General features: G+C 40.1%; 1 protein-coding gene and 1 long non-coding RNA gene across 6 annotated transcripts in view; one reads left to right on the forward strand and one right to left on the reverse strand.

Moving 5' to 3' along the window:
- Positions 1-4,047: 4,047 nt before the first annotated feature.
- On the reverse strand, positions 4,048-10,646 carry LOC131699108 (photoreceptor-specific nuclear receptor-like). 2 transcript variants are annotated; one of them, XM_058994976.1, is made up of 8 exons: positions 10,192-10,646; positions 9,134-9,284; positions 8,835-8,938; positions 8,163-8,399; positions 6,956-7,137; positions 4,976-5,216; positions 4,724-4,829; positions 4,048-4,202 (listed from the first exon to the last, which is right to left on the reverse strand). In XM_058994976.1, exons 1-8 carry the CDS (start codon positions 10,277-10,279, stop codon positions 4,070-4,072), a joined length of 1,242 nt encoding a protein of 413 aa, XP_058850959.1. In that variant the 5' UTR covers positions 10,280-10,646; the 3' UTR covers positions 4,048-4,069. The 2 variants fall into 2 exon arrangements, with proteins under 2 accessions (XP_058850959.1, XP_058850960.1); XM_058994977.1 differs by having other exon boundaries at positions 9,134-9,485; positions 10,192-10,645.
- The window catches only part of LOC131699110 (uncharacterized), a 28,655-nt gene continuing 19,640 nt past the window's right edge, over positions 8,309-17,323 (forward strand). Inside the window, exons 1-2 of one of the 4 annotated variants that reach the window (XR_009308033.1) lie at positions 8,309-8,425; positions 16,653-16,783. This is a non-coding gene — a long non-coding RNA (uncharacterized LOC131699110). Of the gene's footprint in view, positions 8,426-9,225; positions 9,326-11,827; positions 12,120-13,421; positions 14,002-16,652; positions 16,784-17,323 lie in introns of those variants that run through there. The other 3 variants (XR_009308034.1, XR_009308032.1, XR_009308031.1) reach the window with 3 other exon arrangements.

Genomic DNA, 17,323 nt, shown 5'->3' on the forward strand with positions numbered 1-17,323 from the left:
AAAATTTCAACCACATCCGTGAGTGTGTTCTTGGTGTGACACAACATGCCATGAAATGATTTAAACTCTGCAGAGCTGATGATAAAAATTCCTATTAAACGCATCACCCTCAAAGGCCAGTGTCTCATAAGGATGACAGGGATGCCATTAAAGCAAAAAGCTGGCTGAGCTCCTTGTCTCATTCACAATAGAGCACTGAGCCTCTGTGATGCAAACGCAGGTACCATTTCTTAGAAAGTGGCAGGAAGTTGTTTAAGGATGCAAGATTATTATGGCTAATGTCCTGTATTTGTATTGCAAATCTAGATTCAGTTTATTGAAATGCAGTCGCCTAATGATTAAGTTTGTTTTAGGTTGGAGAGATCTCAAATTCTGTTGTTCTGCAAGCACCACTCCAGTTGCTTCATTTTTACAGGTTCGCTACTTTATCTGTGTCTAACAGCGATACGTAGACAGTATTACATAACTGAATGTGGAGTCTTTGCCATTTAAAAAGAACCCTTTCCCAAATTCATTGCCCCTAGATGGCCACTGTCTGTTCCCCGTCCGGGTTACGCATGCAGATCTATCTTTTTCTGGCAGTGTGTTGATGACGAGACACCCACAGAACCCTTTGGGACCTCCGGAATGTGATTCCCTGGCTGTGCTCCTACAGCATTCTCTGTCTGAGCAAAGCTTACCTTAAATGAGAATTAGTGAATAAAGCAGGTTTCAGTCAAGGCTGTAACAGGTAATTATTTTAGCTTGCACTTGAAAGAAATCATCTTTAAGTCCAGGAATCAGGTGTGTTAGGTAGTAATATACCAACAGGCATACAATGTGGGAGCCATGTACATGTTTACAGCTTATACCTAGTATGGCATTTAAAGGAATTTGAGGGTTTGTGAGGAGGGACAGCCCCATCAGCACAATATAACTCTCAATTAACCAATCCTATCAAAATAACCCAAATTATGGGTGTCCTGCACTTTTGAACAACTGAATGCTGGTTTCACAGACCCAGATTGGACTGCCCAGTGATACCTCAGAGTGCAAGAGTAGTGCTAATCAAATTACAAATTTGAAACCAGCAAATTACATAAGGGAATCTTTGCCATAACTCACCTTTTTTGTCGTAAATATATTAAATGGACAATTGATCCACAGCGGAAAACTGGGCCCATAGTGTGCAGGAGTGTAACCTCCTTGCGTTACATTTTGCCAGTATCATTGTAGAAACCCAATTTTACAGTGCAGAAAAAACCTTAAGCCCCTTTCCTCCTTCCCTCCATTCTTACACTGGTATTTAAAAAAAATCATCAACCCCATGAGTTTTATTGAATTTGTTCCTGAGAGTAGCAGGTTTATTATCACTTTCCCTTGCCTCGAGAGCATATATTTCTCTCCTCCATAAGGCATATGCTGAGGACCTTTCTCAATACAAGGAAAAGAGTGTGTTTTCAAGTCAAGCATAAACTATTACTTGCCATTGCCTTCTACTACAGGGTTCATCATTTGTATGTGCGTGCTTTGTAAAGGCCACGGCATAGTTTTTAGCGGCTTTCATTGCTAATTCAAATTCAAGCACAGCTGGGTTCTAAATTGTGGTACCCACAGGGCCCTCTGCTGGTGTGAGGGTCCCTGGAATGCCTATTGGATTTAGAGCCCCCTGGAGGTTATTGTGTTACAGCACACCCTTCATTCTAGCCTGCTGAATGCCAGCGTTGGTCCCAAAGGGTTGTCATTATTCTTGGCACCCTGCAAAAAGTGAATGTACTAGTCACTGGAAAAGGCATGCTCTGCTTTTTTTTTTATAATAGTAATTTATGATCATGCTTAGGGGTGTACATTTGAATAATTACCTGTTGTAAAGGATATATTATCCTGTGTAATACACAATATATATATAGTAATCATGTTTAATGTTTTAACTGGCCACACCGCCTGTAGGAATTGTGTAAATGACGCAATCCAACTCAAGCTTTGTATTTCAATGTGAGCTGTTCTGGAGATACAGTCATATGTATAAAGTGCAATTTGTGTAATATTTCTTAAAAAAAAAATATATCTGTCTATGGCTGTACAAACAAATGAACAAATAATCATTGGCTTATTAAAGAAAAAAGCTGGAACAAAAACAAGTGTGTCGAGGATTTCTCCATGAGAGAGGCGTCTAGTCTGCTGAAACCGGGAACAGACCTCAGCAACTTTCTAGCTCACTGTGACATTCTGTACAGACAGGAAGTTTAGGGGCGAAACTGATCTTTAAAGAGCATGATTGTGGACACAGTTTATTCCATAAATCTTCATTGTGATTTAGCAATTTTAACCCTCATTAGGTGATATGGCAGAAATGACATTGTCGGTCCTTTTCGGGTGCAAGATCAACCCAAAAATAACTTCCATCAGGAACATTGTCTAGCTGTGTCCATGTGTCACACAGCGCTTTTACTAGAGGGGCATTTATTTGTGAACTGATCTGAATATAAATTTAGCACAAGCTATTGAGAGCATCCAAACCATTTGTTTCACATGTGCATGTCGTGGATACAGGCCACGGCCACCCACTTTTTCATGTTGCTGATAGATCTCACAGCCTTGGCTGGAATGAATGTCACTAACATGCTTGTGTTAAAATCTTCACTTCTGTACATGTAATTACAGGCACCGAATTCCCTGCAGGTTGCATTCATTTGGTAAATGGTTTCATGGTCTTGCATGCGAGTTACCACGCTGTGCCACGCACTGTCGAGGCTACATTGTAACAGGGACCCCTCAAATACCTTATTTGGAAACATATTTTGTAGCCTAGTGCTGCAACAAAGTTTAGACCACTATGTCAAATTGAATTTGTAAATGAGGGAAAAGCTAAGCTGATGATAAAATCCATACTGCTATACATGAGTATCCAAAAGCTTTCTCAGTCGCTTCATTGTTTTCATTCAAACCATTTTATAATAATAATAATGTAATGACATTTTAGGGAGAAACACTATTTATTATATTTACACAGATATAATCGATATAATAATTTAACATTTATTAGAAAGTGGATGAACATCTTTGTAGTAGCCAAATTGGTATATTATCCTTTTTTTTGCATTGTTAAAAAATGATTTTTCTACATAACATTTTCTCTGAAATACAGAAGATATGTATATTAAAATGTCTTAAAGACTAAAGCTATTGGCTGCACTTCTAAATGCTTAGTATATGTATAGAATTTCCTGCCTATTAGCTCCCCCTGCTGTCTGAATAGGGATTAGCCACTGCATTTAAAAACAGAATGCTCTCTGCTCCTTGGTGAGAGTTCTGGTTTACCAAACAACCTGGTGTTTTGTTGTATAATGCTGATAGAAAATATTCAGTTTCATTTTCAGTGTATTTACTTAACCACAGGTGTAAACTCTAGAAACAACCATCTCATATTTAATACTTTAAAAAAAAAAACAGTTTTGGTCCTAAATAGTAATTGCATAAAGACGAAAAATGACAGTCATCACACAGCAGTGGTTTATCTAAAACATTACCAATACATGACACTGCTTGAGTTCAGTCTGTTTCTCTACTACAATGCCTGCAGTAGCATAGCTTCTACACAGCCTGCAGCAGATTACTGAGTGGTGCAGGTAATATCTTCCCTTGGTTGGGTACGTGGGAGACAGCACAGGTTGCCGTCTTCTGAATATCAAACCAGCACACTCAATCCAGAAATGCCAGTCCTATCTGCTTTGCTGTTTATTCTGCTGTGACAGTATGTGTTTGAGCTGCCATTCATTCTTCGTCTCACTGTATCGTGTTGATTGGCTGTTTCCCCAAAGCAGCCACAGTACCGGCTAGCCCAGGATTGGATCTGTTGGAATTTATCGAGAAAGCGCACCTAACTCCTGATGCAAACACTAAGAGAAATACTGTTTTTAATCAGGTCTTTTAGGCAGATTGCAGGTCTCGTATCCAGTGACCCCAGTTGTTTTGGTCAGGGAGGCGGTCTTGTCGGCCTCTCTAGTTCTTGAACATGTCGCAGAGCAGCAGGTCTCGTATCCAGTGACCCCCAGTTGTTTTGGTCAGGGAGGCGGTCTTGTCGGCCTCTCTAGTTTTTGAACATGTCGCAGAGCAGCTTCTCCATGGGGGTGTTACCAATGGTCCGGTGGAAGAACAGCAGCTCTATCCTTTCAGAGGCTACAAACCGCAAAGAGGGGAGCAACAGCAGGAGCTTCCCAAACCTGGACAGCAAAGACAAAAGATGTACAGTCCCCTGTTTATTATCAGCAACTGAACTGAGTCAGTGTGTGTTGTTGAACTGTGATGCTTCATTCCGCAAAGTGTGTAATGATGGGAGTTCTACACACCCACCTTTTCTCGCAGGATATAATAAGGGAAACATGGGAAGTTCAAAACCACAGGTTGAAGTAACATGTGGCCGCTGTTGCTTAGTCATTCAAGGGACATTAAAGTATTGTTTTTTATAAATATTCTCTTGGGTTCAACAGTGCTTAAAAAAATGAAATACACATCTAATCATCTCTTAAACAGTTAAAGTGCTTGAACTAGAGGCTTGATTTAATCAAACCAGGGCTTTTATAGAAAACATTCCTTAAAACATGTTTTGTGAATAGGGCTAGATTATGTGCCACGGGGGCACCACGAGCAAATCACATGGTCAAGATAGCACCATCATCTGCTGACAGTGTGTCTTCCAAGTGCCTGTACCCTACTGCTTCGACACACTTAAGATATGACCTACCTGACAGGCTGACTGGGGTAGTGAGTGCGGCTGTGCTGGCCCAACATCACCTGCGACTGATCCTGCAGGTTTTCCACCTGCTCGGGGTCTTTCAAACCACGTGTCTCTGAAAAAAAAGAGGACGCTACGATAAAACGCAGTGAAAGAGCAACCCAAGAATGTAAAACCATAGACAACCTTCAACAAACAAGGTTATATTTCTTCTTCGTACTTCTGTTTATATTTGGGCTGGCTGTGGGGGAGGCGACATACCAGGTTTGAAGAGGACGATGGCCTTCAAGCAAGCAAACTCGGTGGGGTCGACATTCAGGGCCCTGAAGCGAGTGAAGATCTCCTGCAGGATACGCAGGTCCGGGCCGGAGAAGCTGGTCTTACCCTGCAGGGTGGGGGAGAGCTCGGGCACAGAGAGCAGCGGGCAGCTGTCCAGGGGCAAGGACCACTGGATAGCACACAGGAGGAACAGCTCACTCCATGCCTCCTCCAGCAGAATCACCTGGAAGCAGGGAAGAGAGAACCAGGGCATTAACACCAGCTAGCTCCACAAGCTCTGTCTAAAACTCTTACTTGAGATAACTAATAATCAACCAGATCCCCACTCTTGATGTCAAAGAAACCAATCCTCTGACTGCACAGATGCTAAGGGAAGGTACCATTACTGCTGTGAGACCAGCCATATATGTTTTAGGGGTGTAAAAAATAAACACAGGTGGTATTACTGTCCTTTGTTTATTGTTTGGCTGGTCGGTCTTTAAGAAATACCGAAGATATTAAAAGAGTACTTGTGTACTGTCTTGTATGGTTTCTAAGGTGTTTTCAGACAACCCTGTGTGTATTCGCTCTAATTGTTTATTATTTTTGCATTGGTCTACATAACCACTTAAAATAGACACTCTAGGTAGGTAGGTAAGTGTGATTTTTTTTTTTTTTTTTCTGCAACAAATTTAAAGTTTGCTAGTATAAAACTTATGTTTCCTGTTTAAAAGCTGAACTGTGAGAAATTGTTTGAACAGTTTTTTTTTTATTATTATTTTTATTAAAAGAAAAATAATAGAAAGAAATAACCTATGTTGGAAAACATGGATCGAGAATTGATTAGCAGTTTGCTGCGCATGTGGACTGGCAGAGCTATACTGGTGTTCTTTTCTGAAAAGAGACTAATATTGCAGATAGCAGACTGTTTGGTTCAAATTGCATGTACTGCTAACAATTGATAAGAGACCTTGCGTCTACAAGCTTCTTGTCCAACATTGACTGCAAGCTAACAAGATAACAATGCTGTGGACCAGAAGGGGCCAGGCTCTAAGACTTTTGGGAATACAAAGCATAAAGGAGCTAAAAGGCTCCCAGGGACTGCCGTTGGACCCAAAGGTTCACAGGGAGAATAAGAGATAATGCCACTGGACTCAAAGGGTCTCAGGCAAAACGGAGAGATAGGAACAAGGAAGATGACAAAAACCAGATGTATGGACCTTTTTGGCACCAGGGGTCTGAAGAATGCACTGAGTGCAGAGGTCGTCACACTGGACTACACACACAGACTAAATGAAATATATGGTAACAGGATAATGTGTTGTACCTTTTCTATTGGTTAAGTGTCAGAGAAAGAGGAGGTGGACCATCTATACAGAGGGGTATTTAATGTCATGCAAAAGATTGTAAGAACGAGTATTCTGTTTGTCCTGTACCTGGGACCAGACTCCCTGCATATTTCAATAAACCTAACAACTGATTGAAGAAAAGGACTCTCTGCATTTTCTTGAATCTACTTACTCACCATCCTTTTTTTTAAGTTACATCACCCTAGATTGCATAGTGCAAAGATTTAGGTAGGGATGAAAATGATGGGTTTAGCCTTAAAGATGTACACTTGCTAACAACACAATTCTAAACCTCTGATACTACACTTGGTTAAAGAAATCTATAAGCTGTATATGCCATGCTTTCAGACAGTGTTCCCACTCGCTCAGCAACTTCTTTCCTGTCAACCAACTGCATCCCCAAATGACTGGCATGCTTTCAAGAGAAGACACTGCTGAGGGGAAGTAAGTGTAACATATTTCCTGATAATAAGACATGGAGACAGAGAACTTTCTCATCAGAATGTAGTACCGGCCGTCATGTTTAAAAATGAAAATCCATATTTGCTAGAACATGTGTTTCTTTCAAAACAGCGCATCCAAGACCTATGCAACGACTAAAAAGGGAGCGCCAAGATTTCTGGCTGTGTCTCACCTGGTCTCTGAAGGGGAGGTTAGAGAAGACGGGCAGGTTTTTCGCCCACTTGACTGCCATGAAGAGCAGCCTGGCGGATGTCTCGTACACGTTCTCAAGGCTGCTGGAGGGATACAGGGACATCTGGTACTCTGAGGAGGTCCTCTCTGGCTCATTGCTCGTCACATCAATGTTCTCATCCACTAGAGGAGAAGCCACAGCATAGAGAGAAAATCCCTCTAGAACTGCAAGCACTCAATCATGCACTCTTCAGCTAATACCTCGGTTTAGATGCATCTTTACTAAATAATAAAGTCAACATTCTCCATTCCCCTCCATAAACCTGATTTGGGTAAAATAATCCATATTTAATTGTTGGTTAGCTGGAACACAATTCAGGATTCGGATGTCGAGAGGAGACAGAAATATTGTAAGATATTTGTTTTATTCCAATATTAAATTTGGTTGACCAAGTAAAAAAGGAAACTCTGAAAATGTCTAAATAAGAGTTATATTTGCAGTTTAGTCTACAAGCCACGGCACACTTACTGTAGTAACGAATACCTGACAGAGAACAATAAAACATGCCATTCTGTTTTTAAAGGGATGGGTGACAGAACAAATACGAGGTATAATAGCTTCTAGAAAACAAACGTGCTTTATCACAGGCACTCCTCCCAATTCTTTAGAGTTTGCCTCAGTTCTAACTTACAGGCAACAGCAACACACAGCCTCCCTGCCACTGGGCTCAAACCATAAAACAGTTTCCTCTCTGTCGGTCATCTCTAACCAATGCTGGGTCCCATAGCCTTCCAGTCCCCGAATCCCAGTCTCAGTCCAAATCATTAAGATTCAGAAAGCATTTATATTTCAACTGGATTTGAAATTGATAGTTTTGACAATCACAATTCAAAATATATTTATTTAAATGCATTTCATCAGTACATGAAAGTTGCTTACTAAACCCCAAAACAAATCCAATGTGAATCTAAACTTAGTTTGCATAATAACTGCTTTTGACAAAAATACAATAATCACTTCTTAAAATCATCAACTACATCACAAAAACTGGAAAATAAAAAAAACTTTTCAATTTGGTGTCTGGTTTCAGTGGGGACTAAGAAATAACTAATATATGGGTACAGTTAAGAAACTGCAGCATTAAACAAATTAATTAATAAAATCAATATAAAAGATAACAGCTGTTACTGAGAAAGTCGGAGCTCACCATCTTCGGGCTCCAGCTTGGCACAGGTCTCGGCAGTCATGAGGCTGACCATGAAACGGTGGTTGTTCTGCGGGCTCAGAGCGCGCTGCGAGGGGGTCGACATGGAAGACGTGATGACTGGACAGAACGAGGAGGTGGGCTCCCGCGTGGTGGCCAGGTGGTCCTTCTCCGTGTCCACTTCGATCGTGTCCAGACGCACCTGAGCCGTGCTGCGCGGCTGCCTCTCGTTCTGAACGGCTAAAGGGTGGGGAGGACAGCGTCAGGTAAGTTTTATACAACAAGGATTATGCAGAAGGGGTGGAGGTCTGAAACAACACTTAAGTGTGTCTCCTTAACATTGAGAAAGCACGTGTAAAAGATAACACAGGTTACAGAAAAGGTGCAGATTTTAAATAGAAGCAAATAGCTGGGGAAAAGGCCATTTTTTCTTGGTTGAAACTAGGATAGAAAAAGCTCCCTGGTTTTATAAAACACCCACCCCCCCGAAAAAAAATTGTTAAAAATTAAAATAAATAAATAAATATTATATATAGATGACAATGACACTTGAAATAGAGAATTTTAAACGATGCTGTTTACAGAATCTGTTTTGCAGTGACTGCGTATATAATAAGGTCCTATACACGCTTCTTACTTAGTTGCACGTTCTTCTATGTGCCTAGTCTCACTCACCGTCTTTGTTCATACCGGCTTGCAGGCACTTTTTCAGGCGGCACGCTTGGCACTGGTTGCGGTGTGCTTTGTCCACTGGGCACATCCCCGTCCCTGCCTGGCACCTTAAGCAAGAAAACAGAAGAGCCAATAACATAAGCATGACGTATGCTGTAGGGATTCATGGTATGAGTAGAGGATAACATATGGGCTACTGCAAACATTACTGTGCATGCTGGGAGGGCAGGATATTCGTTTCAAGCTAGATTGTCTGCACAGAAGACTGTGTATTGAACTGGCACACTGTTTCTCCTGCTCACCTGTAAATCAGTTTCCTCCTAACGCTGCGCTTGAAAAATCCACTGCAGCCGTTGCAAGCGTAGATCCCGTAGTGCTTGCCACTGCTCGTGTCTCCGCACACTTTACACAACAGGGCGGGGCTAAGGGATTTACCGGGGGCGGGGCTTTTATCTGGGAGAGAAAAAGGAACATGCATTTCCTTGAAAAAACAGGTGAGGTCTTACCTTTGTATTCATATGTATAGAAGAATAGAATGACAGAAATAGATCTTGCACATGGCTGATGATTATCTTTCATACTGCAACTGAGTTTACACCTTTGCTTAGCTTTGTGGGATAATTGCAAATCGTTGGTAAATGTGGTTTGCATGCACTGTAAGATTAAGAATAGAAAATGTAGTTTAGCATGAACATGTTACTTATTTTATACAGAAAAGTAAATAGTTTAAAACAAGTAATGCTTATCATTGCTTCTATATGCTACATACAATTTACAAACAGAAAACAATTAATGTTGTATTAAAAATTATACTGCTGTACTGCCTCAATGTTATGGGATTTTAAACAGCATGTAAATGTAGAACCTTCTAGTTCCTTGCTGCATGTAATTGCAGACAATTATTGAACGTTTGCCATGGCATTTCAATTCTTGCATTAAACTATACTGTATGGTATTCTCTCCAACATCAGCACTCGCGTGACTGAGTTTTATTCTTATTATTAACCAACATTGGTCTTTCCAATATACAATACAGTAATGATTAAATAAGCTTAAAACTATTTCTCAATGTCCTACATTAAACCGAAACCTAAAACAGAATCTTCCAAACCAAAAGCATGCCAACCCTAAAATACATTTCAATGTTCCTACAGTATTCTTCTACATGTAGTATTTTACTGCACACCTACAGTAGAGTACTACACAACCCTAAGAGAAGCTCAAGAAGCATGCCAGGTGTGTTTAATAAACTAACAAGACTCACTATAGTGGCTGAGGACACCTTCAATTACTTCCATCAGTTCTGACTAGTATGTAGCTGTCTCTGGTCTAGGAGTATCCCTGACTCCTTAATGTTTACCTGCGCGGCTGTCATCCATCCCAGCGGAGACTGCAGATTCGGTTGGTGAGGCCGGCAGCGTTGAGATCTTTGAAAGGTGCGCTTCCATTATTTAATCAATAAAGAAATCCCTGTATTGAACACAAGTAAGAGCTTCGGATACTCAGCTAAGGGTTTGAGAACCCCCTTGAAAGTACAATTTAGTTTTGAATTATTAAAAAAATTCAGAATCGGTTCCCCCCGAGAAAAAATACAACTTAAGGGAGGGATAACTTTTGATGTCTTTGTTTCCTCCCAGCAGGCAACTTTGTCTTCTGAATTTTGTTTCCAACTCCTTAAAATTGTTCCTTTTCCCCTTTCATTCAAGTAAGAGAACCAGAGTCCTTCTTTGTGAAGTGTGCTGCCTCCTCTTGTCCTTGGTTTCGTGAAGCTGGTCCACTTTGCTCCTACTTGGCTGGGCTTGCGTGTGTCTCTGTGTGTGTCTCTCAGCCCAGAGCTCCTAAAGGCAGGCAGGATTAGTTTCTAGCGCTGTGTAAGCACATGCTTATTTGTCATCCTTTAATCTTTACTGTCTATCTGAAGGTGGATCAATCAGTCACACTATGAAGAATTAAAAAGGTGATCAATCCCCCACTGAGGGGAGGAGGGGGCAGCATCCACAAAACAAAATCTTGGGGACATTGTAACTTTAAACCTGTAGCTCTGAGCAGGTCCCTCCCTCCCCTGTCTGTTCTCTCTGTGTCTCTGAGTACAGCATTTCAGTCAGCGGTCCCTCTCTGAATGTCTGCATTTTATAGGATGATTATACCGTACACAGATTATTGTGTTTGCCAGCCTTTCATTTGTATTGCCCCCTTTCTCTGTCATCTTTCTGGATTCCAGCTCAATTTCCTCTTGTAAATTTGATCTCCTTTGATTGCTCCCAGGTAATAAAGGCTTTCCCTGTTTACCAGGGTGCCCAGCTGCCTATTAACTTCAATTGACTTTCTTTTTTTTTTAAGGCAGATTTCAATGAGGGTTGAGGAGGGGGTGGGCAGCAGTATAATATAATTTTAAATGGCAGTGTTTTTTATGTTTGGCTGGGATTAATGAGACATGTGGTTCACTTTTCTGTACTGTACTTGGGAGAGTAGATCTATGCATTATTAAGCAGCCAAGGAGTGAATAGAGGCTCTTGTGAGATAATTACAGGTCTTCATGAATAAAGGGCTCCATTTCGATAGCAGCCTATACAAATCCCAATCTAAACTCAAGGAGTCCAGAGCAGTTTTATTTACATCGGGAGAGGGAGGGAGAAACATCCCATTAGGCTTGCTGTGCTGTTTCTCCATGAAGACTTGTACTGTGTACTGGGGTTGACATTACTCTCTGTAGTGTGCAAGGTCACCCAAGCCTGATGAGCCTACAGTTAATGAATTGTTCTCGAGGTACACATGACCATTCCTCTGTGATTGCAGCCTATAATTCCTTCTAGGAAGATGGGGGTAGAATTGTGAAGTGAAGTCTGATCTCCATCACTTTTGAGTTGTTTTGTGAAACTTGTAAACCTGTAAGCTTGTAAAGATTCTCCTGTGCTTCAAGGTAATTTTGGCCAAGGCAGTACTCTTGTGGGTCTCCGTTCAAGATCGACAACCTGGTGAGAACGGAATGACAGACCCTTCACTCCTGTCTGTGCGAAGCTGTCGATCTTTGTTGGGGAAGTCACAGACAGCTTCATAGTGGCAGCCACTCATGCAGGCTAGAGAGGCAAAATCAGCACTGTTACCTCCCTGCACTACAGCAGCACCTATTGGCCAGGCACCCAGTGAGCTCAAGTGAACACCTGCAGGACTGGCCCTTCCAGGGGCCAGTAGCTTGACAACATCCGCTGTAGAACGATTTGGTGTATGGCAATCGGAGGACGCACGCTGACCTTCATTTCTCCAGAGCTGTTGTGGGGAGTTGCTACGGTAAATGAACAACATTTTAATTAGGGAGAAAAATGGGGGTGAAATAGTTGAGCACTTCAAATTATTACATGTAATAATATATTTTATTCTTAATTATATTTTGTTGTACCATCAACTATTGAAAGCATTATTCATTTTAATTGTAATTGGTCCAAATATAGCATGGGAGAATTTACACTTTCATGAATGTTGTGCTTTTCTAATCAAAGAATAAACACAATATTGCATGAAAAGTTCATGCAATTAAAATATCTTTTAATTTAAAATTGTAACATTTGGGTGCTCAAACCACAGCGCTTTTAAATTTGAAATACTAATCAAGTAAATCAGTGCACATGCTGTAATCCACTTAAACCTGTTTTTAAAATGATATATTCCACCTTGTTAAGAAAGCCCTGGGGGAGTTAGGAAAAACAATTAGCTGAAAGATTGAAAGAGCAGTCCATACCCAAGCTCTGTGCCTCTTTTCTGCCATATGGTGGCTGCTCTCCCCTTCTCTGTCTCCCTAATTAGTGACCTTGCTGTGATTTATAAGTAATTAGTATACTGAAGTCAGTGATTTTTTTTTCCTCTGATTGTGGATTTAGCTTTACGGACTTACACTGGCTCAGGGTCACAGACAAACCAGGCAGCAACGCATGCCTTGCTTAGCCAGAACCTCGCCACAATGGGATGTCTCACTTTATGGGTGATATCACGTGTTAAGGTTTATCACTGGCTGTTGCTAGGGCAGTTATTTTCAAACTGGAAGAGATATTAGCTGTGTGTACTATACTTGCATGATCTAATTCAGTTATAATAAAGGGGCATTTCACCTCTGGAGGCCTGGGTCACAGATTAAATCAGTTTAAGTGGTCTCAGTTTGGCCTGACACAAAACCTGTTGCATTGCTCATTTATAAGAAAGAACAAGCCAATCCAATTGTTTAACTCTTACAGTACTACAGTTTACACCCTAGAAAATATAATATATACTGAAGAATAATTCATATAAATGGGCACACTGTAAGTAATGTCAATGCCGGAGACATTGTGACATTTCATTGCTGTTGCTTTGTTCTGGACAGATAGCAACATTAAAAATGGATGGGGGTTAGGGGAGTTAAAACACAATGAAGCAGCGCTGTAGTTTAAGCAAGGGCTGAAACAGTCCCCTCACTGTTCTCATTAAAACTGCTGTAAAAAATAAGCAAATTATCTTGGTGGAAGATTAGTAAGGATGCGAGAATTTAGCCCAGGGTTAGCAGATTGCTCTTTATATGGGATATGCTGTATTAGCCCAGCAACCAAGACATGTTGGCAGTCCGTGTACATTTCTATGAAGCAGCAGTCAGGGCCTGTGAAGCATGAATCTCAATGGCTTGATTTCACATAGTGATCTTGCAATACAGGAATCCCAATTAAAAAACAAGGATGGCTGCTTGACTTTGGCAGTGGAAACAATGGGGCGGTTGATGGAGACAGCCTGGGTGCTGTTGTCATGGAGAGTGGAGACACAGCTGAACTCAGAGGTTGTGATGGATCCATTTCCAGCCTGGTTTTCTTTATTTATTTTAGTTACAGCATTTAAACTTTAAAGTGCTCATTGTGCCTTTTTAAAATAAAAAATAAAAACAATGATCTAGTTTGGTTCATTATTTTAGTTTAATTAAAAAAGCACACGTATAATAATCTAAACAGGATCTTAATACCGCTGCTCAGGGGAACATTAGTGAGTATCCTCTGATCCCACTGACAAGCCAATTGTCCTTTTACACCCAGCGTTACAGAGGATGTTGTGTATTCTATAATGTGAATGATGTCATAAATCAACAAGGGATTTATTCCAATTATCTATGGATGTGGATTAGGACAGACTGAGGAGTATCTGCAAACATTTACAGGTGACTTTTCTGATTTCACTTTTTTGAAGTGGCAATAGTGATAATCTGATGTAATGTAATGTAATGATCTCTTGGCAACTGCACTGTACTGTGTAATTCCAAGTCCGTTATGTCCCAGTAATGGACCTGAAGTTTACTATTTGATCAGTGGAGTACTGCAGTTCTGAGGTAGATAAGATTTAAAGGCAGCAGTATTTAGATCCATCACTGTTTAAATAACATCAGTTTCCAGCCTTAAAGAGTAAATGACAGGTATGTTATTTAAACAGTTGTAGCAACACATGGGCACGTATAACGCTATATTTTTGGGAACCCCGCTACTTACTCTTTAAGTTGGGGTACACTATGACCTCCTTCCTGAAAAATTCTCTTGTGTATCAGATTAATGTGACTGGCAATGAGTTGGTTCCCTGCTGGACATTATGTATTGCCCACTACATAAAGCCCATGAAATGGTCTGACCCTTGGCGCACTTGCCCAGCCCCAAAGACCTCCCTGCACTTGGGAAAAACAAATATTACTAGATTATTATTGGTGGCACTGTACACACAGATTGAATCCTGTTTTCCTTTTTAAAAAGTTACTATTTAAGAAACAGTTATAAACTGTTAAAGAAGCCAACAACAGTATAGAACAGTTTAATAAATGGCAGACTTTATTGAAACAGTCTTTTAAAGCTTTGTGAACAGGGACCACAGCGTGGTTTAGAAGTTTACATATAAACTGAAATGTTCTTACAGAACTTATGACCATGACAGTGTTGTATGATACAGCCTGCATCTCCTTTGTGACATTATAAAACTCATTATTTAACCTGCAATATGCAAGAAGAGTGCATCTGTTACTTATTCACATTATTGATTTACTTTGCAAAAAGGTTTTATTCTATTTTTAAACAGAGCTAAAATACCACTGGCTTTCTAAAGACTTGCAACTTTTTTTTTGCAATAGGTGGTCTAGATTTCCATGTTTCCAACATTTTGAGAATATCCAAAAACACTTAAAAGCTGGAATACCCACATTCAATTCTACACAAAAATATGACCCCTGAATGACTGTTTACTTGTTATCCTGCTGTGGTGTACGTTCTCAGGAGGTCAGGGTGAGAGGAGCTAGCAGAGCTGTGAGGGGACGCTCTCCTGACACCTGCTGGAGAAGGTCTCCAGCCAGAGACATTTCCACTGTGTTGTAATGATAAGGCATGGCTTCTTTATTGTTTTGAGTTCAGTATGTACCATTATATAACAGGGGTTGATTTGTAAGAACAAAGACTATAAAAACAAAGACACGGCTCATTCTGTTTCTGCAGTAAATCAGAAAGCTGTGCACTAAGCATGTTTTTTATATATGTTTCCTTAAAGGCGCTTTACTTGCTCTTATCTGCCCCCTATTTTACTGCATTTAATCCTGTACTTTGGAGTACTGTAATCTGTCAAGTGTTATTTAATCTGTAGTATTTTGTATTTAATTATATCCTGATGTAACTATCACTGACACTGTTATCTGCTCCGTTACTGAATCGTATTTTGTCATACTTGTACTTGCTAGAACCAAAGTCATTGTATTTATCTTGCTCTTAATTGTATTATTACTGTGATTCGTGAAATGTATTTTTGTTTACGACTGTAAGTCGCCCTGGGCAAGGGCATCTGCTAAGAAATAAATAATAATAATAATAATAATAATAATAATAATAATAATAATAATATGTAGTTTTGTGGAGAATTAAACAGCTGATGATAAGAAGATGTAAAGTAAAAGCCACTTTGTCCAGTAATTAGTTGATGCAATGTTCCAAGCTGCTTTTGATGGGCAAGAAAAAACAAAAACATTTCATTAGTGCAGATGACACGCAGCTAATGATCTTCTCCCAAAAGGATTTAAACCTTGATATTCAAGCCTGGAGGCATCTTACGGAATAGCTTCTTACAGCAGCCCACTCAAATCTCTGTAACACAAAGCATCTGCTGTACATATGCTACCCCTCAAATACTCTGTTTGTGATTTCATGCACTTTTTAAAAAAAAAAAAAGACTTTAGAAAGAAAAGAACTGTGATGTAAGAGGATAAGCAGGATCACAATGCAGTCACCCACTGAAAACAGAACTTGTGTGTGTATATATGTATATATACAAAAAATAAACATAACATGGATGACCTAAAATGTGTAGTTTTAGAAGAAACAAAATTACCTTGAAGCACAGGAGAATCTAAACTTGGCTAAACTTAAAATAAGTTGATTACAGTTATGTTACAATAATGACAAAAGGTTCCTGTAACCTTCCCCGACTGAGTTCAGCTGTTAACTGAAGGGGTTTAAATATAGCACATCTCAGAAATTAGAAGCTCAGAGATTTAAAAAATAAATACAACTGAAGCTATTTTTAAATAAAATGTGCCTTGCTTATTGTCCTCAACATGTATTTACAGGTGCATTGGCAGGTCACAGGCATGACTGATTTCAAATTGTCGTTCGTCAAACATGAAAAACCTGCATGTAGCCAAATAGTTACAATTATCTGCTTTTAAATATTTTAATTTGGCTTCCCATACCTCCAAGTGTAGAGTACAGTATATATATTTCAATAAAAACCTATAATAATGGCTAGTTTTTATACTATCTAAACTGTCTTTTGGTTTTCATTTTGTAGTGCATGTCCTGGAAACCTTTTGCAAACATCGACTTGTCCTGGGACCTGGGAAATGGTCACCATACACTGGTCAAAGGTGTCACCAGGGGACCTCCCAAGAACAACTGAAGGAGGATCAGAAAGCTGTCTTGGTAAGTGCCTAAAAGACTTTCCTCGAATGGAAAAGACTGGGGGGAAAAACCCAATAATGGTGTCAAACTCATTTCACCTAAAATCATCAGTATATATTTTGAAAGCTGTTGCATGGACAAAGAACACATTACACCATAATTTACACCACAATAATTACAAACTCCTGTCTTTCTTCAGTAGGTCTGTTTTCCTTTGAGAGAGCCGTTACTTCACCTTGTTGGTTTTAGTCAAGCAGGGGGGAGTCAGCTTTCGGGTCTGGGTGACAGTTAGACTGAAAAGCCGGCTCTGCCATGCATGAGCCACACGTTCTGACGTGTTTAAATGATAATCCCAATGATACTAGTATTGGGTCTGAGCGATAGTATTATCACTTTACGTTCAGAGGTATTACAATACTTTTTTGTATGACGCACTGTAGGTCTATCCATATATTACTTGTGATTACATGAACAGGATGTTGTTTTATAATACATGACAGGGATCTGGAGAGGTGAGTTAATCTTCAATGAGCTGCTGATTTGTGGAGTGCTGACAGTGTA

This window comes from Acipenser ruthenus, chromosome 21 (assembly GCF_902713425.1).
Source record: "Acipenser ruthenus chromosome 21, fAciRut3.2 maternal haplotype, whole genome shotgun sequence".
In the NCBI taxonomy this organism is placed as follows: Eukaryota; Metazoa; Chordata; class Actinopteri; order Acipenseriformes; family Acipenseridae; genus Acipenser; species Acipenser ruthenus.